This window comes from Triticum dicoccoides, chromosome 6B (assembly GCF_002162155.2).
Source record: "Triticum dicoccoides isolate Atlit2015 ecotype Zavitan chromosome 6B, WEW_v2.0, whole genome shotgun sequence".
Lineage (NCBI taxonomy): Eukaryota > Viridiplantae > Streptophyta > Magnoliopsida > Poales > Poaceae > Triticum > Triticum dicoccoides.
In genome coordinates, this window is record NC_041391.1 from 606,111,398 (window position 1) to 606,134,969 (window position 23,572).

General features: G+C 44.7%; 1 protein-coding gene across 16 annotated transcripts; it reads right to left on the reverse strand.

Annotated features, from left to right (window-relative positions):
• Nucleotides 1–7,216: 7,216 nt before the first annotated feature.
• LOC119320339 (signal recognition particle receptor FtsY-like) lies at nucleotides 7,217–12,432 on the reverse strand. 16 transcript variants are annotated; one of them, XR_005154929.1, is made up of 11 exons: nucleotides 11,747–12,427; nucleotides 11,340–11,438; nucleotides 10,041–10,184; nucleotides 9,829–9,961; nucleotides 9,478–9,631; nucleotides 9,272–9,371; nucleotides 8,764–8,791; nucleotides 8,206–8,667; nucleotides 7,968–8,036; nucleotides 7,814–7,876; nucleotides 7,217–7,713 (listed from the first exon to the last, which is right to left on the reverse strand). XR_005154929.1 is itself a non-coding variant. In XM_037594444.1 (10 exons), the coding sequence occupies exons 5-10, from the start codon at nucleotides 9,577–9,579 to the stop codon at nucleotides 7,633–7,635; spliced, it is 432 nt and encodes a 143-aa protein (XP_037450341.1). In that variant the 5' UTR covers nucleotides 9,580–9,631; nucleotides 9,829–9,961; nucleotides 10,041–10,184; nucleotides 11,340–11,438; nucleotides 11,747–12,432; the 3' UTR covers nucleotides 7,217–7,632. The 16 variants fall into 16 exon arrangements, 3 of the variants coding, with proteins under 3 accessions (XP_037450341.1, XP_037450339.1, XP_037450340.1); XR_005154928.1 differs by having other exon boundaries at nucleotides 8,206–8,686; XR_005154922.1 differs by adding an exon at nucleotides 9,714–9,748 and having other exon boundaries at nucleotides 8,206–9,371; nucleotides 11,747–12,430.
• Nucleotides 12,433–23,572: the final 11,140 nt, after the last annotated feature.

The following is a 23,572-nucleotide window of genomic DNA, read 5'->3' on the forward strand; positions in this document are numbered from 1 at the left end:
CCGCCGGTGACTCCATCCCGTCCGCCACGTACACGGTCGACGGGAGAGCAGGTCTCCGAAACCACGCCCTTCTGGTTCCTGTACGGGGTGAGGGGCGAATAGGTTTTTGGGCAGCGATTACGCGACTGCTCGCTTCCGATCGTCTACTTCCTCTACGTCCGCGTCGCCTTCGTCATCACCATGTCCACCGACGCCGACCGTGCCGCCGCCGAGAAAGCTGAAGCTGACAAGAAGGTCGCCGAGGACGCCGCTGCTGCCACCAAAGCCGCGGCCTCTGCGTGGCCTACTGGAGGGTATAACTCGTTTATCCCGCTCCTGATTATTTTCATATTAGCAGTACTAGCAGTATGTGTAGATTTGTCTACTGTTTGCTTAGTACGTGCATGTTTAGATCAGAGTCAGTACGTCATCAACTTAGTCAATGCCATGCTAGTGATTTACTCATGGATTAATTTAATCGAGAAATTGCCTATTTACTCAACACCTCCAAGGTCCTCCTCGTCTGTCTCGGCCTCCTCGCACCATTCCCGCGCTTGGTGCTGCTCCATCGGCTCGTTGCTGCCTGGTGCGCAACGAGTGGAAGAAATTTGAGCCCCAAGCTCAAATTCTCATCGGCAGTCCCTCAAGCGGCGAATAAAATGCCTCCTGGGGGGCAACGACTGAGGATGCTCTATGGAGCAAGCCGTGGACTTCACAAAGGTTTCATACACTCATTGCCTCCGAGAAGCAAATGAAGTAGCAAATGAGTTAGCAAAGACTTAGTGAGAAAAATTCTGCTTTTAGGACTTACGATCCTTGATTTTATTTCTAATACCATTTTAAATGATCTACTCCCTCCGTTCCATAATATAAGAGCGTTTTTCGCATGTAGTGTGAAAAAAGCTTTTATATTAGGCTGGTTGTAATGGAAAGTATCATATACTAGTATCATGCATATGATACTAGTGTATGGTACCACATTCGTAATGCATGGTATCATATAGAACTAAATTTATTGACATGCATGACACAAAGTAGAACATCATTTAATATGATACGGTATCATGATAAGATACTCAAGCCTCTCTTTCTTCATTTAATACTATGCCACCTCATCAATATTGCTTAGTTCGCACGCATGATACCACATATGATACTCCCATTACGACCAGCCTTATGGGACAGGGAGTAGTTATTATTTGAGAAATAAAGTCTATCCATTTTTTTATATATCGTCTCATGGATAAGAGAAGGCAAGTATTTTATTCGGACTTGTCTGTCACCTCAATATTTATCCTATACTAGTATAATGCCCGTGCGTTGCCACGGACGACAAACATATAAAAACTTATCAATGATCAAAGGGTATTTGGTTTAGCTGAGTAGAAAATGGATATAATATCGACATCTTAATCTCTACTACAAAAGTGCAGTGGATATGTCGGTTGGCATCTTAATCTCTACTATCCAACCGAACCCATCTCACAATGAAAGAAAAAAAGCCCTAGTAAACCGACCACCCATCATGTCCTTCCTTCTCCCACGTGCGGCCCCCCTCACCCCACACACACATGATTGCTCCTTCGTCGCCGCTTTCGACCGTGCCTCTCTGAAGTTGCCTCATCTCGCTCGGCCGTCCAGATCCCAATCCCCTCTAAAATGTCGTGTGCGTTGCTACGGACCAAAAAAACTTTGGTTTGTCTCTCACCAACGACGACTATGGATACACCTCACATCTCTTTCTCTCAAAATATTCCATTTTCCGTACTCGTCATGCAAAAGGAAAACATGTCGTCTTCTTAATCCAATCATGCCCCAAGGATCAACACAAAATCGAGCACGAACTGTTGGCAAACCTAAAATTTTATGTGTGCCCTTCACCTCCGGTAAGTTCCTACATCTCATCAACTAATATATCTGTTCAAGTAATATGACAGTGGTTTATTTTTTCAATTATGTTAGGAGAACAATACCATGATAACAACTTGTTGCAGAGGAACGTTTAATGATATATTTTGCCATGGTATTGTAGAGGTGCCCCATACCACATTTTTAATTAAAAATTACATTCAACAATGTTTGTTGTTTCTTGTATAGAGCAATTAACTTTCAAGGAGAGCAACCATATATGTTGAACATAAAATAGCAGAGTGGGATATATGGTTATGCTAAAACAAAATGAAAAGACTGGATATACCTTGAAAGAGTTTGTAGCCATGAGAATTTATATCACATTTGAAACCAGAAGTATTACCTCTTGGAGGAAATGGCATAAATAAATCATGCAAAACATAAAAGGGCCAACCAATTGAGACCGAAGGTCTGAAACACATATTCGTCCAAAGTTTGAAGAGTTAGTCTAAAAGTTATTTACATTATCAAATAGGCCAATGTTTTTTAATCATAATTTACATTATCAAATCTTCCTCGGCTCTACCCTCCATTCCTTCATTGTTGAGATATTCTCATATTCGCATTCAACATCGTTCATCGCATAACAATGCCTTCTTACTAAGTGTGAAGTGGAAGGGCGAGTACAGTGAAAGCCCACTACCTTCCGGATAAAAGATATGCTTGATTTATAGATAGCTTTGCTTCACAATATAGCATGGGACGAATTGATAAGCTCTGATGCAAGAAGGGAAACATTAGAGCTTTGTTCGCCTATCTTCCAAAGCAGACCATATGATTCTCATTATTCTATTTCTCTGTCTTTCCAACCAGCATTCCCACTTAATTATTCTGATTGGATTGATGTGTGGTACCGGGTATAATGCAATTGATGGTGCTTGTGGCCCCACGGAATGACCGTATATCAAGATTTGTTAGAATGAGTGCATTTTCTTCGAAATCCAGCCAATTTCAAGAAAAGTATCGAAAAATTCCGGGGTTAGGCACCTTTTTTCAGTGAAATCTTTTTTTCCTATAAGTCTGGAAAATGGCCACATAAGTCTGCAAAATGGTGTTCTACCTATGAGGAAATGTTAGCTGATAATTCATATTGGGGTTAAATAGGATGTTCTTGCTTCCATTGGAGTTGGAACACAAAAAATGGAAGAGAACAAAGAAGTGGTGCAAAGAAACCCTTTTGTCTGCTGCAAGCATTATGTTCCCTTAAATCTTTCAGACTTCCTAATAAACTTATGTATGTTGTCTGATTGGGATCTTCTTGCATTACAATACCATGATGATCAGAAGCTTCTAGCTCGATTTCCTTCACCTATATAACAATCATTAAGCCAGTCAGAATAGCACTTGGTGTTCGGTAACCAACAATAATGTGTACCTCAAACAATAGCATTTGTTGGGCTTGCGGGGCTGTTTCGGTGCATCCCCCGCTCAGGGTACGTTGTCCATTTGTGTCCTTCGCAACGACATATGCTACGAAACATTGTACGTTTGCTCAGACCTTTGTATGGTGCTTTCTCATGGCTATTTGTCGGCCTACCAAGACCCCTCTGCTTCTCTGGAGGTGCTAGCCCCTAAAGTGGAGTTAATCTGACCGAGATGCACAAACAATCTTGCTGGTCTGCACCACCATTTGCTGAGACTGCAATGTCTCCATTCCCAATTAACCTGCCTGCGGGCATCACAACCTGACAATCTTCAAATCCTAGACCATCCCTCTTCTCCGCTAGTGGCGCACAACTCACTCCCGGAGCTTTCAGACCAGCCGACATGTGCTCAAAGGCTTCAGCAGTTGCATCCTCGATAGCCTGCACATGCGCTATCGGTCGGATGTGTCAGACCGAATTTTTCCCATCCCAACGCTCAAAGGAATGACAACAATTTCGGGAGCAGCTGAGCTCGAGCATCGAATCGCTGCTTCCGTTATTTGTTTCCCCAAAATCTGTTATTTTGTTTCCTAATACAAATTGCAATAATGATTGGGATCGGTTGATTTGGATAAGTTTGAAAAGCTAGATCCATAATATTTTGTACATTAGGAAAGTGCTGATTTGCAATACAAGAGTTAAAAGAAAAATAAATTGGTGGATACAGAAAAACAGCATGGAGTGGGTGGTGAGAGGTGGGAGGAAATAAAACCAGACGAAAATAAAACCGGAGTACCAGGCTACCAACTGCTCCATTAGGTGATGATGATAGTAGAATGCCCGTGCGTTGCTACGGGCTACAATGCATATAAATAAATCAAACAAATAATTAAGGTCGTCTCAAAGTTTGAAGTTTATTTCTCCCTCATATGTCAGTGCATGTTCACACATCAAACAAGCACCCAGTAGGCTCCTCCAAATCCAACCATCTGGATAGTCCGGACTCCCACAAATCCACTCCATATGTGGGGGACAAATGTAGTTGTCTTTGTTGGAACAAATCCTAAACCCTAGCTAGCCCTAGCTGCTGCCTCTCTCACTCTCTCTGCTTGTTGCGCTCGAACGATAGAAAGAAGAAGGAGACACGAGGCACATCGAGGTTTGCCGGCGCACGAACGCCACCGCCGCCACGAACGGCGTCTTCTGTTTTCCTTGAGCACGAACTCAGCCCACACTTGTTTCAACGTCTAGGGGGGTCTTATACCCTGGGCCACGTCTAGGCGCGCACCCCACGTCCCCGCCCACGCGGAGCGCCTGGTCCGGACCGCTTTGCTCGCGCCCGACATGCACGCACATGTCCGGGTCGCGGCGAGCCCGCCCTGGACCAACTCTACGCACCCCCTATTCTCGCCAACAGAGAGCATACAAACGCACGCCTACGGTGTAAACTTGCACGGGCACCCCATGCACCACAAGCGTGCACACACGCGCACACACGCCGCGGACCCGACATGCACGACACGCCCAGCTCGTGCCCATACACGCGCTGGCCGCGTCCGGCTCGTCGCCGCGGCTTATTTGCCCAACACTCACCCCCTAAGCCGCGACTCAGAGCAGGCCTTCGTCTTCGACGCCGACGTCCACCAACAGCACTTGCTCCACCGTCGGCGCCTTCCGCAGCTGAGGGCAGTCACGTTTGAAATGACTGCACTCGCTGCACTTGTAGCAGTGGCCACGTCTATTGCCACCGTAGCCCGACGCCACGCTCCGCCCGTCGTCGTCGACCCAAGCGCCGCCCTGCTGCCGCTCCCGTGCCCACCAGCGCCCCGCCGTGTACATGAGCTGGCCGTCCGCATGCTCGCCGCCCGCTTGTCCGCCTCGCCGTAGCCACTCGTCGAAGCCTTCAGGCGACCCAGCGCCTCCTCGAACACCATGGTGGACACGTCACAGAACTACTCGATTCCGGCCGCCGCCGCGTACAGGCGATTCGGCACGGAGTCGAGCAGTTTCTTCACCAACGCGGCATCTTCCAGTGTCGACCCAAGCCCGGGGAAGCGCGCCACCATACCACCGAGTTTGCCGGCAAACTCATCCAGCGTGTCAGCCTCCGCCATGCGCGGCAGCTCGAACTCACCCTGGAGAGTGCCCAGCCGCGCTGCCCGGACTCGATCCGCACCGATGAATCGCGCCTTTAGGCTGGCCCAGACCTGTGTTGCCGTCCTCTTGGACGCTAAATGCAGCAGGAGATCCTCCACCAGCGCCCCGAGCAGGTACGCCCACGCCGGCTTGTTCTTCTTGGCGATCACCATCGCGGCCGCGTCCTTTGGCAGCACCACCGCCTCCCACAGCCCAGCCGCGTCGAGATTGGCCTCGACCTTGATTGCCCACGTGGTGTAATTATCACCAGTGAGCATCAGGACCGGTGTTGGCAGCGAGCTCCCTGACCCGCCGGCGTACGGGACGAGCGACATCACCGACGATCACCTCCCGCAATGTGGCTCTAATGCCAATTATTGGAACCAAACCCTAAACCCTAGCTAGCCCTAGCTGCTGCCTCTCTCACTCTCTCTGCTTGCTGCGCTCGAACGACAAAAAGAAGAAGAAGGAGACACGAAGCACAACGAGGTTTGCCGGCGCACGAACACCACCGCCGCCACGAACGCCGTTTTCTATTTTCCCTGAGCACGAACTCAACCCACACCTGTTACAATGTCTAGGGGGGTCTTATATCCTGGGCCATGTTTGGGCGTGCACCCCACGTCCCCGTCCATGTGGAGCGCCTGGTCCGGCCCGCTCTGCCCGCGCCCAACATGCACGCACACGTCTGGGTCGCAGCGAGCCCGCCCTTGACCAACTCCACACACCCCCTATTCTCGCCAACAGAGCGCGCACACACACGCATGCCTACGGTGTACACTTGCACGGGCACCCCGTGCACCACACGCACGCACACACGCACACACATGCCACGGACCCGACGCGCCCGACATGCCTAGCTCGCGCCCATACACGCGATGGTCGCGTCTGGCTCGTCGTCGTGGCTTATTTGCCCAACAATCTTGACTATCCGTCATGTTATGTCCAACACGCGGTCCGACAAAAACCCGGCCCCCACAACGCACATTTCTCTTTTCTTGCCGGACCCTCCCCTTCCCGCTTGGTTTTCAGCCATAGCGGGACATTTCTCGCTATTGTGCTCTCCTTTCAAACCGTACGACACTCACCTCATCTTCGCCATCACGACCCCTTTCTGTCGCACCATACCTCCCATGGACTGCCAAGTAGGAGTCCTTCGCTAATCGCCCCTCTCTCCACACTAATCCCCTCCCAACGCCTCATCTAGCCAAATGGCCGTGCATTGCTACAGGCGACAAATTTTGTTGTCAAAACCAGCTTAGCCTGAAATAGTTCTGTATGTACAGTGCTTTTTGTTGGTGTGATGTTCTAACATCCACTGCTTTTATATAAACTATATTTTTTTTCATGTTTGTATATATCCATTTTCTATATGTACAGTCTTTCTTTTTTGTTTTATGAGCATTAAGATCAGGCTTTATGCCAGAAAATAGCACACGTGATACTCTTCATGACCTGTTAAAAATGTATGGTCTAGATGTTGACATAGTTGCACAAAATTATTGTTCAATCGAGAGTCCATGTCTCAGTTGACTGTACCTGCAAATCAACCACGGCTGCAAGAAAGCTAATTTTTAAGTAGTAGTACAAATCAAGCATGGTATCAAATGATATCACCTAATTAAGAAAAAAGATCCAACGTGGAAGTACTTTCATCTTAAGAAGTTTCACATGAGGATCTTTTTTCTTAGGACTCAAAATCGAACGTGGAAGTATTTATGATTCAAGATATATGTTATGAATGTATGACTATTAATGAAATATTCTTGTATCATGCTAGTCTGAAAAGAAAAATTCCTCTTCTCTGTTAGTACTCTTGCTCAATGTATCTGCAACGTGCCCTGAGCTTAATCACAAGAAACATATAATATCACAAATACTTGCTTCTGTTTCTGTGAATAGTTAGGATCAACGATAGAAACAAGTCAGGCAGACGAGTCGACGACTGAACCAAAAAATCTGTAATTGTTGAAAAAATTGCTTCTACCAAGTTCTACTCCCTCCATTCCTAAATATAGGTCTTTTTAGTGATTTGAATATGGACTGCATACGGATGAATGTAGACATATTCTAGAGTGTAGATTCACTCATTTTTCTTCATATGTAGTTCATATTAGAATTCCTAAAAAGACATATATTTAGAAACGGAGGGAGTAGCATGTTAGCCAAAATCTTGTTACATGAGAAACACTAATAACTGGGTCAAATTTATGGGAAAATGGCTTCAACAAATGCTTCTGCATCAAAAGGTTGGAGATCTTCCACCCCTTCGCCGATGCCAACAAACTTGGCTGGAACTCCAAGTTCGTGTATGAACACTCACCTGAGACAGGACTCAGGTCAGCAAGTTTAGTTGTCGTTTATTTAAGATCCAGGACTGGAATCTGTAATTGTTACAATAAAGGACTGGAAATCGCCCGTACCACACATCCAACACGAGCAGTCCCGTCTAATTTCGTTAGGATGAATCCTTTGATTCCAACAACCTGGTATGAAGCCAAGAAAGTCCCTCATTATTAGTATCCAATAGAAACATATCTGATGAATCAAGCATCAGAACAGCAGAGTGGCAATTACATCGTTGAACTCCTTCGCTTGCTGTAGCATATTTAATCCAGTTGTGCCATGCAGAACCAGCAAGATCTCCTGAAGAGAATGGAATACACAATAGAAGTTACCTCAAAAGACTGAACAAGCAAAACACAAAATATTGATGAGATCTGTTTGTGCACTTTCTGAATTTGCTAGGTACTATGCAAAAACTGTTGAACTAATATGTCAGAAAGTTAAAATGTTTTTAATATATCCTTGTTACCTGCTGAAGGGGAGGGCACTGCCTTCAGAACTTGTGTAGCATCACCATCAGTCACATGCAAGCGAAGATAGGATTAACGATTTTGTAATCCTAAAGGAGGCACTACCGGCATTGCTAGATCCCACCATCAATTTTCTTGCTAATTCTAGAAGTGTCTGTTTAAGTTTCATTACTGCTAATAGACATGCTAATGGGATGGTGTAAACGAAGCAGTTTCCTTAAAAAGGGTCTACAAAATGTAATTGGCATGGGCAAAGTTCAGGGCAGAAGAATCAGCAATGAAATTCTGTTTGGGTATTGTGAAATATAGCAAACTTCTGTCTCTATCCCACCAAAGTTTTCTCTTAATTAGATGTCCTCCTCTAGAACCCGAGGCGAAAATAATATCGATGGTCTATTGTTCTGAAACAACATATCGGATCACATGATTGGTATTTACTTCAAGACTACCATGTAGTATTTCTGCAGAAAAAAGTAGAAACTGTACTTGTAAAAGATATTTAGAGAAACCAGTGTCCGACATCGTTGAGTAATAAACAAAGCAGTAATTCTGATCACCTGGCAGGAGCTAGCAATCCCGGAACATCTACACTTCAAAACAATGTTATTTGATAGTTAGAATCATAGAGATAAGACACCCAAGGTGGAATTGTTAGCCTCTTGAAATTGTAGAAACCCAAATTATAAGTAGTCGAATGAATGAATCATCGCCCAATCTTAAACCTACTGTACTACTTCCAGAAAAACATCGATGATTTACAGATGTCGGATTTGTTCAACCTGGGAACCAAACAACGATTTCAACCACAGCATGGGTAAACAAACGACACCATTCATCCATACCACTTTCTTTGTTACCTTCAGCTATAACAATCAGGTATCTTTATAGCTATAACATTCAGATATGTATCAGTAAATCGTGTCTTCCATAGCTATGTATATGTATACCTATGTATCTGACAACATGAGTATACGTATAATTCAGGACAGGTGAAGCATAAAGTTAGAAAATAACAAACAGAAAAATACAGAAAAATACATGTTTTCCTCCTCGATTTGTACATACCTGTGTTCCTCCTCGATGCAGGGCACGGCCGAGACAACTTTGCGCTGCTCCTTGCTGCCTGCAATGTGACCACGCCCTGCCCTAGATACCTGTGTTCCAACTATTACGAAACGAATATGTTAGACATCAGCTTGCTTGTTTCTTTGATTCTTCGGTGGAGAGAAACCAGAGAATCGGTCTGCGCAAATGTCAGCCAAGGAGCAGACCTTAATCCCAGAGTGTGGCGCACGTGAGAGGGGAGGAGGTTCCTGGGGATGAGCAGCCAGCCATGGAGGCAATAACAGGAAGGGTGGTCGTCGCTCGTGCATCACCTAGACAGAGCTTGGGGGAGGCTTTCTTCCTCTCGTCTGCATCTCTTTCCTGATGAAATCATGAAAGCATATGATAAATCAATTTTAAGAAAATAAAACATTTCTAGACTTGAATCCAGTGGTAAACCTACATATGCCAGCAGCAGGAAACCACACGAACCGATGCCTTGAGTGCATACCACACACCCGTGAGTGGGGAATCAAACCAGAAAAAAAATCATGAGAGGTGACACAAGTGCAACGTACCAACGATGGCCGCCGCCGGAGTGGATCAGAGAAGGGGATGAGCCTACCGGCTGGGTGCTCCGCCCATCGCGCTGTTTGTCGACCACGGCGGAGATCGGGATCCTTCTTTCTCGGCGGAGAGGCGGCGGCTTGGCTATCATCAACAACATTATAGTGGAACCTAAATCTTATAAAGTAGTAATTCATGGATACTTCTGTTTTGTCACACAGACCTCTGCTTTATAGGCATCAAAAAACTATAGATACTAATCCACAAAATGCCTCGAGTTCCATCCTAATATATCTTCTTCATTGGTTGCACATCATCTTCCTCAACTATGAGGCGGCCTTGCTTTTTACCAACCTAGCTAGATAATCTGGAATTAATCAATGAAAGCATCAGTCAATTGAAGCTTGATAATCACATAATGCATGACTACTTTGAAGCAAAGGTTAAGTAACTACAGATTAGAACATATCAAGCTTGACCTATACTTTTTAACTAATAATCACTTTACCGGCCTCCATGACATATACTGACATGGTATAATGACATAATAACATACTTTTTTTCTTTCTAAATTGCATAATTGAAAAGAAGCACAAACTACAAGCAAAAAAAAAAGAACCAAGCATTACATATTAGGCAGAGCATGTGACATTCATTGGCAAGCATGCTAGTACCTTTGGACCGCCTATAGGTATACTCCTGTGGGTGCTGGCTGGTGGCCGACATTATCATGAGATCATAACATTCTTCTCTTTTGTTTCTCATTTTCGTTTTCGTTTTCATTTTATTTCTCTTCCCTGCACAATTAGCATGCTCTCACACTTCCTCTATCAATGACAAGGCAGCTCTCCTGTGCACCATCTATGCTCCTGCCCTATGTTTATTTTTTTGTTAAAGAGAAACTTATTGTGTTAGCGAGAGAGATAGAACTGCCTTATGGACCTTCAATTAATCATGCAAAAGCAAGATAATAGGTCAAAAGAAGCACATGTCCCAGCAGTTGTCACTCAATTTGTATATAATTAATCTGTGAGAAATTATGCTGCTTAATTTTGGATTTGCAAAGTGTAAGCTTTTCACATCTGTAGGTGTAGCAGGTAATAGCTCTGAACCAAATTGGAAAAAAAATGAAGATTGAATCAATCCTATGCCTCACAATTTCTATGAACCCCACATAGTCATCGTTTAAACACCACATGGATAAAAAAATATGAAGTGAACTTGACAAAATAAATAAAAAAACAGAACCGTTCTATGGCTGGCCATCGATCGCCATATAGGGCAAGGTAATTAGGCATACACGTACAAGAAAGCAAACAAGATTGATTAATACTTCAGTTTAACTTCAAGTGGTTGAGTTAGGACTTAGGAGGGTTTAGTAAGCAATAAAAAATACATCAGCTTAACATCAAGACCTTATACGTACCCTGTGACCGAATCAAAAGAATATAAATTGATCTTTCATTCAGTGGCACAAAGTAGAGAGCAGCATGTGGAACCTCTGTACAGGAAGTAAAATTACCTGAACGCCATCTTTATCTAACAGTTCTCAATTCTGTAAACTCCATCATACTGCACACCTGATTCAGGAGCATATGAGCAACGCTTCTATTTGTGTGACCTTTATAAGATAGTGTAGTCGAATGTAAGTCCACAAACAAGATAGTGCAGAATAATAGATGGCCTCCATATATGCTAAAAATATTGTAACAATGAAAAGCAAATCATGGAAAACAATAACAGGCATCGTTAACACAGTTGAGCTAACAGCATGATGCCTTCATATCATCCACTCATCAAATGCTGATATTTGAGGAAATATTTATGGCAAGAAGAACATACGACACAACCCTTACAGGATAAATACGTCCAGAGCAATCTAGATTTGATGAGATGAGATGAGATGTGCACGGGGGGTATGAAGCTCACCACGCCAACGTGAGGGGGGCAGGGTAGGAAGAAGCAGAGCCATGAGGGAGGGAGGGAGGGCTCGTGCGTTCGGTCGTCCAGCTGCTGCTGCAGCTGCAGGTCATGCGTCCAGATCCGGGGCAGTCATCCCGCACACAAAATAAAAGAAACCAAGGAAGGAATCACGAGCAGGGGGAGATGATGAATCCGAGGAAGAACGTCCGCAGGTACACACTCACCATAGCCGTCACCGGAGATCCGCGGTCGCCGGCGCGCGTCCTTGAAGGTTGAGGCGTCGTCCTTGAGGGTAGGGTTTGGGGCGTCTCCGTCCGTCCATGGCTTCTGCCGGGCCGGGTCGGACCTCCATGGCCGACCTCCCTCGAGGACGGACGCGGATCGGGTCGATGACGGCGCGCTGATGCCGCCGTGGATCTGGGCGCTCCCTCTTCCTTCCCTTCCCTTCCCTTGCCTTCCCTTCCCTTCCCTTCACTTCCCTTGGGATTCCCTTGGGAGAGGAATAGAAGGTTGGGGGCGGCGGCGCAGGGGGGCGAGGAGATTGCCGGCGGCGGTGTTGGATTGGGGTGCGGCGGCGGCTGCGACTGGAGACGGGAGATGGGGCGGCGGCGATGGAGCGGGAGATGGGGCGGCGGCGGTGGAGCGGGAGACGAGGGAAGAGAGAGGTCGCAGCGGGAGGGGTGGATCGAGAGGAGGGGCAGCTGTTTTTTTTACGTGGGAGGTGAGACAGAAATAAGTCAGACGAAAAAAACCAGCGAAAAAAAACCGGACGAAAATGGTGGGACGAAAATGATGGGACGAAAATAAAACCCGGAACGCGACCTACCAACTGAGACATTAGGAGTAGATGACACTTCTATAGATAGCACATTTGTATGTGCCCTTATGAATCGCTGAAAGCTAGGTATATGACCTCCCTTGTGTGATTGCGGGAATTCCTTCATGTTGTAGTACTCACTGGGCATGTTTGATTATCTGCACAGATTTTTGCCGGCTTGCATCAGTGCCCAGTAGGGTCCGTTTGAGCTAATACAGGTTCTAGGTCATGTTGTGTATGTTGTTTGGTTGCCTAAAAAAATGCAGGTTACATTAGGGCAACAAACTAAACGAGTAGGAGTGATGTTAATTACATCCATCGGAGTAGCATGGAGGAGGCAAGGAACAACTTGGAGAAGAGGAGAAAGAAGGACCGCCGCCACCAACCACAACTGTTCAGAGAGATGGCATCGCTTACATGCTCATTGGCGAAGAAGCAACCTGGTTACTGAGAGCTCAAAGGGGGGTGATTGCGTGGATTTTGGGTGGTGACCCGAAGGGAGCTAAGTAGGTCGGGGTAGTTGGCTAGAGGTGACCTAATTACCCCGCCAATTTTTTACGACGCACGCGAGCTCACAAAATCTCGCTGCTCGCACGAACTCGACGCCGCGTCCCACTACCTTCACAAGACCAATCGATTGAGTGAAAATAGCCGATTCGGTCATTCCTCTCAGACCTGAATGAGAGGTGCTTTGAGGTTCATGTGGGTCAAGATGAAATTCCTTTGGCGGGAGGGTCGGGATGCATCTTAGCTAACCAAGCGGGCCAAAATTACACCTCGAGCCTGGTTGGGGATGCAGGTAATCAAGCACGTCCTTTACTGATCAACATGCTCGAGGTAATGCCGACGAATTTGAGCAAGGCTATAGTTGTACCCAGAGCTGTAACTCTAGACCCAAAGTGCCCCCCGTCGGGGTTTGCTATGATCCACATTGATGTGGGTTTTTTGATTGCATGCAAGAGGATCAACTCTTGCAGTCTGCCGAGATGCTGCTGGAAATGATATGGGCAGCTCGGCTTTGGTGGCATGTGCATAATAGATGTGGTGACGCTCGAGGCAATAGCTTGCCGCGAGGGTTTATCTCTTGATGCTTCAGAACGTTGTCATTGCGTCGAACTCCAAGCAAGTGATCAATGATATTGAAAGAGTTAGTCGAGCAAGTGATCAACGATATTGAAAGAATTAGTCGAGGAGGGTATGGAGCTATCATTAGTGAGATTAGACAGAGTTCTTTTTTAAACTATATTTTTAGTTCCAAAGGTAGATTTGTTAACGACGATGTTGATAGGTTAGCCAAATTTTCCCATTCTCTGGATTTGGGTCGACATGTTTGGCTGGTCGAACCCCATGATCTCTACCCCTAATGTCTGAGTTGGTAGTCTCGCCTCACTCCCACCTCATCCCACCACTTCTATCTTTCGCCCACCTTTCATGTCCCGTCACATCGGCCTACTTGGGTCGACCCATTTGACACGTGCATTAACTCAATCAGATCAACACCTTCCCAAAACAATGCCGTACATTAACTGGTTCAAATCAAATCATTATTTACCAAAACATCAACAATCTCTCCCATAAAAAATCATTTATCTCTACTTCTGAAGATGCAATTGGGTAACACATCGATCGATGGAAGGAATAGCCAGCCCCACCCTCCATTGATTTGGTCAAGGCAAGCCCAACTCACAGGAAACAAATCAGCCCCAAAATCAGGAATATAAGAGCTTGATCTCGCGGTCCCCATCATCTATTATATTCTCTTTCTCTCTCCCGAATAATCCCGGTGGCTGCTAGACCTCGACCTCTCCAATGCATGCCCCCTCTCCGTCAACCTCCCCACGTGCCTTGCCTCCTATCCGCTGCACGCCGCCGAGTGTGTCCCTCGGCCTAGCGGCAGTAGCGGGGGGAGAGGAGCAGCATGGTGGTGATTGGGTGAAGAAGCGTTGGGGCGCAGTGGCAGATAGTTCGGGAGAGGGAGCTCGTTCCTTGGCGATCCGAGAAGGAAGGACCTGGTGCACTACACATGTCACGGTAGTGCAAACATGCATAGATGACGAGGTTCTCAAGGTAGGTTTCTGTGTGCTTTGGTTGTGGCTTGTTCCTTTTTTCTCTATGTTCTTCTGGATCTGACCAGGCGCCGCCACAGTTCCCTCGCTTGTGATTGAACTGTGCATCTTCCTGTCCATTACCCCACACGGGGAAATATGCACCTCTAGCTTTAGCTCCCAATAAATTGAAGCTGCTCAAAGTCCAAACAGAGGTATCATTTATTTCTCATTCTTTTGCTTGCAACTCAGTTTCAAGATCCTCTAAAGCCGACCAGAGTTTTAGTATCGTGCACTCTGTACGTTCTCACCAAATGCTCTATAAAACACTTCTGCTCAGCAGGATGGTTATTACTTATTCACTGAATTAGAGTGGTGAGTGCATGATTAGTGTTATGGTAACTGACAGTTAAAAATTAAAATTTTGGGTGTGCTTTTTTACTAGCATCGTTATGTCGTTTATGGGCTGCTGATGTGCAACATATATAGGTCCTTTTAGTTGACAATGGTAACCTTAAGCAAGGAGAACAATGTTGTTTTGATCAGAAATTTTTGATATTTTCTGCACTGGTATAATGAGAAATAGGAGAATGTATATTGGTCTTGTCATGGTAAGAGACACTTTTGTACTGTGCATATATTTCTTGTTATTCATTTTCAATCTTGTTCAAGTTGATAAATATTTAGACGTTGTCCCCTACCTGAGTTTCCGAATGAATATGCTGAAGTTTTGTTTTGCTGATCTGATAATATTCTAGCTTAGCATTGAAAATTGAGATCATTCATATATGCATCTTCATTTTCTATTTCTTTATGATAGAAGTTTTTTATCTTGCATTTAAGTTTGTTGTACTGACTTGTGGAGAGAGATTTGAATCTTGTATTATATATTGGCCAATGCAATCAATATATGATGTCGCTTGAAGCTACGTCAGTTTTTCCCCCAAAGAGGAAGGGATGATGCAGCACAATGGTGGTAGGTATTTCCCTCAGATATGAAACCAAGGTTATCGAACCAGTAGGAGAACCAAGCCACACAACATAAACAACCCCTGCACACAAAGAACAATACCTTGCAACCCGACGTGTTAAAGGGGTTGTCAATCCCTTTCGGGGTACGTCGCCTCAAGATAGGCAAAGGACGTGAGGTAAATTTGTAGATAGGATAAATAGATCACAAAACAAATAAATTGCAGCAAGGTATTTTTGTATTTTTTAGTTTAATAGATCTATAAACGCAAGGAAAAAGTAGATCGCAAAGCAAATATATGAGAAAGAAGACCCGGGGGCCGTAGGTTTCACTAGTGGCTTCTCTCGAGAAAGATAGCAAACGGTGGGTAAACAAATTACTGTTGGGCAATTGATAGAACTTCAAATAATTATGATGATGAAGAATCACTCCAAAGTTCCTATCTAGCAGAGAACATAAGACATGAATTGTTTGTAGGGTACGAAACCGCCTCAAAGCTATTCTTTCCGTTCGATCTATTCGAGAGTTCGTACTAAAATAACACAAAGCTATTTTTTCTATTCGATCTATCCTAGAGTTCGTACTAGAATAACACCAAAGCAAATTCATATTCATAATACTCAATCCACACAAAGAACTATAAAGAGTGCCCCAAGATTTCTACCGGAGAAACAAAGTCAAGAACGTGCATCAACCCCTATGCATAGTTTACCCCAATGTCACCTCGGGAATCCGCGAGTTGAGTGCCAAAACATATATCAAGTGAATCAATACGATACCCCATTGTCACCACGAGTATTCAATTGCAAGACATATATCAAGTGTTCTCAAATCATAAAAATATTCAATCCGATAACAATGAAAACTCAAAGGGAAAACTCAATTCATCACATAAACTCGAAGTTCATTGGATCCCAACAAACACACCGCAAAAAGAGTTACATCATATGGATCTCCAAGAGACCATTGTATTCATAATCAAGAGAGAGATAAAGCCATCTAGCTACTAACTACGGACCCGAAGGTCTACAAAGAACTACTCACGCATCATCGGAGAGGCACCAATGGAAGTGGTGAACCCCTCCGTGATGGTGTCTAGATGGATCTGGTGGTTCTGGACTCTGCGGCGGCTGGATGAATATTTCGTCGATTCCCCTAGGGTTTCTGGAATATTGGGGTATTTCTTGAGAGAAGAGTCGGTCCAGGGGGCACCCGAGGTGGGCACAACCCACCTGGGCGCGCCCAGGTGGGTTGTCCCCTCCTCGGGACTCCCCCAGGTGCAATCAGGGCCAGTTGTGTTCCTTCTGGTCCATAAAAATCATCTTAAATTGGCGTGGCATTTGGACCTCATCTGATATTTATTTCCTGCGATGTAAAAAAAACATGCAGATAACAACAACTGGCACTTGGCACTATGTCAATTGGTTAGTACCAAAAAATGATATAAAATGACTATATAATGATTATAAAACATCCAAGATTGATAATAAAATAGCATGGAATGATAAAAAATTATAGATACGTTGGAGACGTATCAGCATCCCCGAGCTTAACTCCTGCTCGTCCTCGAGTAGATAAGTGATAAAACAGTTTTTTGATGTGGAGTGTTGTTTATCATGTCATATCATATTCTTTTCTTCATAGCATGGACATTTGGACTTTTATGTGATTCAAAGCAATAGTCTAGTTTTGACATAATAATTTAGATACTCAAGCATATCAACAAGCAACCATGTCTTTCAAAATATCCATGCCAAAACAAGTTATCCCTAGCCCATCATGCTCAAACATTGATCCATTCATGAAACACACTCGAATATTAGCTGCAGCCAATACTTAAGTATGATCATATTGTCCCCTAGTTGGTGCTTTTATAAGAGAGGATGGAGACTCAATTTCAAAAATAAAAATTGTATAAAGTAAAAGAAAGGCCCTTCACGGAGGGAAGTAGGGATTTGTAGAGGTGCCAGAGCTCAAAGCAAAAAATTAGAGACAAAAAACATTTTGGGAGGTGTATCCATCCCACTAACAAAATGACTTGGAGCATCCCAACACTTTCCATGCTAGATATATCATAGGCGGTTCCCAAACAGAAAATAAAGTTTATTCCTTTTTCCACCATAACTTTCACTTTCCATGGCTAGCCGTATCCACGTGTGCCCTCCATACCAACACTTTCCAAGGAATTTATTATTTGACAACATAAAGTAAATTCATTTTTGCATTTTGGGAATGGGCATCCCTAATACCTTTGCCTTACTCTCTTGCAATGACAAGTGAATAAACACTCATCATGAGAATAACACATCTAGCATGGAAAATATTAGCTACCCGTTACCATTCCGTGAGCGAAACAAACACACAAAAGAGAAGTTCATTTTGAAAATTAGAGATGGCACATGCAAATTTTCTTAGAACGGCAAAAGAATACCACATATAGGTAGATATAGTGGACTCATGTGGCAAAACTGGTTTAAAGGATTTTGGATGCACAAGTAGAGGTCATACTTGGTGCAAAATGAAGGCTAGCAAAAAGATTGAGAAGCGACCAACCAAGAAACGAATAATCTCATAAGCAAGCATTAAGCATAATTAACACCGAATAATGCACTACAAGTAGGATATAATTTTCATTGCATGATTATTGAATTTCGTACATGCATAGGGAATCACAAACCTTAACACCAATATTCTTACTTGAGCACAATTACTCATCAACATAACTCACATATCACATCATCATATCTCAAAACTATTACTAAGAATCAAGTTTATTTTGTCCAATGATCTTCATGACATATTTTTTTCTTTCTTTATCCTTCTTGGATATCTATCACTTTGGGACTAATTTTCATGTGTTGCTTTTCATAAGCTCAAACAAATATAAGTGAAGATCATGAGCATAACATATTTTCTTTCTCTCAAAACAATTTAAGTGAAGCAAGAGAGAATTTCTTCAAAATTTTACTAACCCTCAAATAAATCTAAGTGAAGCAAGAGAGCATTTCTTCAAAAATACTAAGCACACCATGCTCAAAAAGATATAAGTGAAGCACTAGAGCAAGTCCAGTGCTCATAATAATATAAGTGAAGCATAGAGAGCAATTCTAACAAGTCATGGCATGATTTTGGATCTCTCAAATAGGTGTGTCCAGCAAGGATTGATGACTTAAAACACAAAATAAAACAAGCAAAAACACATATCATACAAGACGCTCCAAGCAAAACACATATCATGTGACAAATAAAAATATAGTCTCGAGTAAAATACCGATGGTTGTTAGAAGAAAGAGGGGATGCCGCTCGGGGGCATCCCCAAGCTTAGTTGCTTGCTCATTCTTGGATAATAGCTTGGGATGCCGGGGCATACCCAAGCTTAGGCTCTTCTATCCTTCTTTCATCCATCATAACATAACCCAAAACTTGAAAACTTCAATCACACAAAACTCAACAAAACTCTTGTGAGATCCGTTAGTAAAAGAAAGCAAACCCCTACTATAGGTGTTGTGTCAAACCAATTATTATTTTGTTTTTGTATTATATCTTCTATATTCTAACTTTTCTATGGCAAAAATTCATCAAAGAAAACCATAGAGCCATCAAAATAAGCACACAACACAAAGAAAACAGAATCTGTCAAAACAGAACAGTTTGTAGTAATCTGGAACTTCCGAATACTTCTGTAACTCCAAAAATTCTACCAAATTAGTAATAGCAGCATAATTTTTTTATTAATCTTATGCAAAAATAATCATGGTAAAAGCTCTTTTTTGTGATTTATGATAAATATTTCGTGAGCACACAGTTTCTGTGTTTTTCAGCAAGATCAAACAATTGTCACCCCAGAAGATCCTAAAGGATTTACTTGGCAAAAACACTAACTAAAACACAAAAAACACAATTATACTAGTAGCATAAATGTGCTAATACTCAAGAACATAAAGCAAAAAAGCAAAAATAAATTTTATTCATTGGGTTGCCTCCCAACAAGCGCTATCGTTTTACGCCCCTAGCTAGGCATTGATAATTTTGATGATGCTCACATGAAAGACAAGAATTGAAGCATAAAGAGAGCATCATATAGCATATGACTAGAAAATTTAAGTCTAACCCACTTCCAATGCATAGGTATTTTGTGAGAAAACAACTTATGGGAACAAGAGTCAACTAGCATAGGAAGGCAAAACAAGCATAACTTCAAGATTTTCAACACATAGAGAGGAAACTCAATATTATTGCAATTCCTACAAGCATATGTTCCTCTCTCATAATAATTTTCAGTGGCATCATGAATGAATTCAACAATATAACCATCACATAAAGCATTCTTTTCATGACAAATAAGCATAGCAATTTTATTACTCCCCACATAAGCAAATTTATTCTCATGAATAGTAGTGGGAGCAAACTCAACAAAATAGCTATCATGAGATTAAAAATTAAGATCACGATGACAAGTTTCATGGTTATCATTATTCTTTATAGCATACATGTCATCACCATAACCATCATAGATAGGAGGCATGCTTTCATCATAATAAATTTTCTCATTGAAACTTGGGGGACAAAAAATATCATCTTCATCAAATATAGCATCCCCAAGCTTATGGTTTTGCATATCATTAACACAATTGACATAAATAGAATTTACAGTAAAATCATTGCAACCATGCTTTTCATTCTAAGAGCTATCATGAATCACTTCATAAATTTCTTCATCACAATTTTCAGATTCACGAATCTCAAGCAAAACTTCATTAAGATAATCTAGCGTACTCAAATCACTAGCAATTTGTTCATGATAATTGGATCTCTTGAAAAGATTAGAAAGAGGATGAGGATCCAAGGCAATCTTGGCGATTCGGATGATAGATCTCCTTCTCTGTAACCGACTCTGTGTAACCCTAGCCCCCTCCGGTGTCTATATAAACCAGAGGGTTTAGTCCGTAGGACAAGAACAATCATAATCATAGGCTAGCTTCTAGGGTTTAGCCTCTACGATCTTGTGGTAGATCAACTCTTGTAACACTCATATCATCAAGATCAATCAAGCAGGAAGTAGGGTATTACCTCCATCGAGAGGGCCCGAACCTGGGTAAACATCGTGTCCCCAGTCTCCTATTACCATTTGCCTTAGATGCACAGTTCGGGACCCCCTGCCCGAGATCCCCGGTTTTGACACCGACATTGGTGCTTTCATTGAGAGTTCCTCTGTGTTGTCGCTGTAAGGCTCGATGGCTCCCTCAACCTTCAACAACGCAGTCCAGGGCGAGACTTTTCTCCCCGGACAGATCTTCGTGTTCGGCGGCTTTGCACTGCGGGCCAACTCGCTCGGCCATCTGGAGTAGATCGACAGCTACGCCCCTGGCCATCAGGTCAGGTTTGGCAACTTGAATTACACGGCCGATATCCGCGGAGACTTGATCTTCGACGGATTCGGGCCCATATCAGGAGCGCCGAACAGTCACGACGAGCACGACTTAAATCTGCTGTCAGACAGTATTCGGGATATCGCCCCTGCAGCTGCTCCGGACCTAAATCCGGGGCAGATCGCGTCGTCCGAGGACGGGTGGATGGACCCCGCCACGGAGGCCACATACTCTTTGGCGGTAGAGCCGAACACAGACTCCGCTGTTAAGGGAATCTGCGTCACCGGACCCCCGGACATGTGTCCGGATGTGGGTTTCGAACCGCGCGCGCCCGGGCCAAACGAGTCCGATTGGGCTCCAGTAATGGAGTTCACCGCCGCGGATATCTTTCAGCACTCCCCCTTTGGCGATGTGCTAAATTCATTAAGGTCTCTCTCTCTCTCTGTCAGAAGATTCCTGGCCGAACTATGTCCGGCTCGAGTGGGAAGCAGGCGACGAAGAAATTCGTTACCCACCCACCACCCACTTAATAGCCACTGTCGATGATTTGATCGACGTGTTTGACTTCGACTCCGAAGACATCGACGATATAGATGATGATGCGGGAGAAGAAAAGGAACCACCGCCCACAGGGCGCTGGACAGCCACCTCTTTGTATGATATATATATGGTGGACACCCCCAAAGAAAAAATGGTGATGAGGCAACAAAAGATAACCCCTTAGGGAAGAAACCAAAGCATTGGCATCATCGGTGCCGCTTTAAGCCCCGGCATAGCAATACCGACACAGGAGAAGAAAACAACCCAGATGGTGCCGAAGAGGAATGCAATCCTGATTAGCCTACCTTTGAACAGGCCGAACAGGAACACGGGCAGGTCAGCCCAAAGGAACAAGCGACGGACGAATACGTGTAGGATGACAACTATATGCCTCCCTCCGAAAGACGAGGTGAGCCTCGACAACGATGAATTCGGCGTACCCGAAGATCCAATAGAGCAGGAGCACTTTAAGCGCCGGCTTATAGCCACTGCAAGAAGCCTGAAAAAGAAGCAGCAACAGCTCCAAACTGATCAAGATCTGCTCGCAGACAGATGGACCGAGGTCCTGGCGGCCGAGGAATACGGACTCGAGCCCCCCACCAAGGGTTACCCAAAGCACAAGTTGCTACCTCAACTAGAGGAGGAGGCCGTAGAGCCGACACTAACAGCACAAGACGAGGCTGACCGGCCACCTCGTGGCCGGGATAAAATGGTGTATCAGACCGAATACCAGCCCGCACCCCCACGCCAGTTCACTACAGCCCGGGGTAATACGCAGGACCTGCGAGACGTATTGGAAAACAATGCAGGACAACCAAGATCGATCTACGGATCACGGGGGCGCTCCACAGCACATGACGATGACCGTCATGCCGGATACACTAATAATAAGTCCGGCCGGGCCGAACATAACCGACCAGACTTAGTCGGACTGCATCGTGACATAGCCCGGCACAGAGGCGCCGCACACCCCCTCTGTTTCACTGATGAAGTAATGGATCATGAATTCCCAGAAGGGTTTAAACCCGTCAACATCAAATCATACGATGGCACAACAGACCCCGCGGTATGGATTGAAGATTTCCTTCTCCACATTCACATGGCCCGTGGTGATGATCTACATGCCATCATGTATCTCCCCCTTAAGCTTAAAGGACCAACCAGACATTGGCTGAATAGCCTGCCGGCAAACTCCATCGGCAGTTGGGAAAATCTTGAGGACGCATTCCTCGACAACTTCCAAGGCACTTACGTGTGACCACCGGATGCTGATGACCTAAGTCACATTACCCAACAGCCCGGAGAGTCAGCCAGGAAATTCTGGGCTCGGTTCCTAACTAAAAAGAATCAAATTGTCGACTGTCTGGATGCCGAGGCCCTGGCGGCCTTTAAGCATAATACTCGCGACGAGTGGATCACCCGACACCTCGGCCAAGAAAAACCAAAGTCCATGGAGGCCCTCACGACACTCATGACCCGCTTTTGCATGGGCGAGGACAGCTGGCTGGCTCGCATTAGCACCACGCCAAGAAACTCCAGCACTTCAGATGTTCACGACAGTAACGGAAAGCCACGACGCAATAGACATAAGCGCCAGAATAATGGTGACAACACCGAAGACACGACAGTCAATGCCGGATTCAGCAACTCAAAATTCGGTCAGCGGAAAAAGCCATTCAAAAGAAACAATCCGGGAATGTCCAGTCTGGACCGCATACTCGACCGCTCGTGCCAGATTCATGGCACCCCCGACAAACCAACCAATCACACTAACAGAGATTGCTGGGTGTTCAAATAGGCCGGCAAGTTGAATGCCGAAAACAAGGACAAGGGGTTGCACAACGATGATGACGAGGAGCCCCGGCGTCCAAACACTGGGGGACAGAAGAAATTTCCCCCCAGGTGAAGACGGTAAACATGATCTATGCCACCCACATTCCCAAACGGGAACGCAAGCGTGCACTTAGGGACGTCTATGCGATGGAGCCAGTCGCCCCAAAGTTCAACCCATGGTCACCCTATCCGATCACCTTCGATCGTAGGGACCATCCTACCAACATCCGTCACAGCGGCTCAGCCGCATTGGTCCTT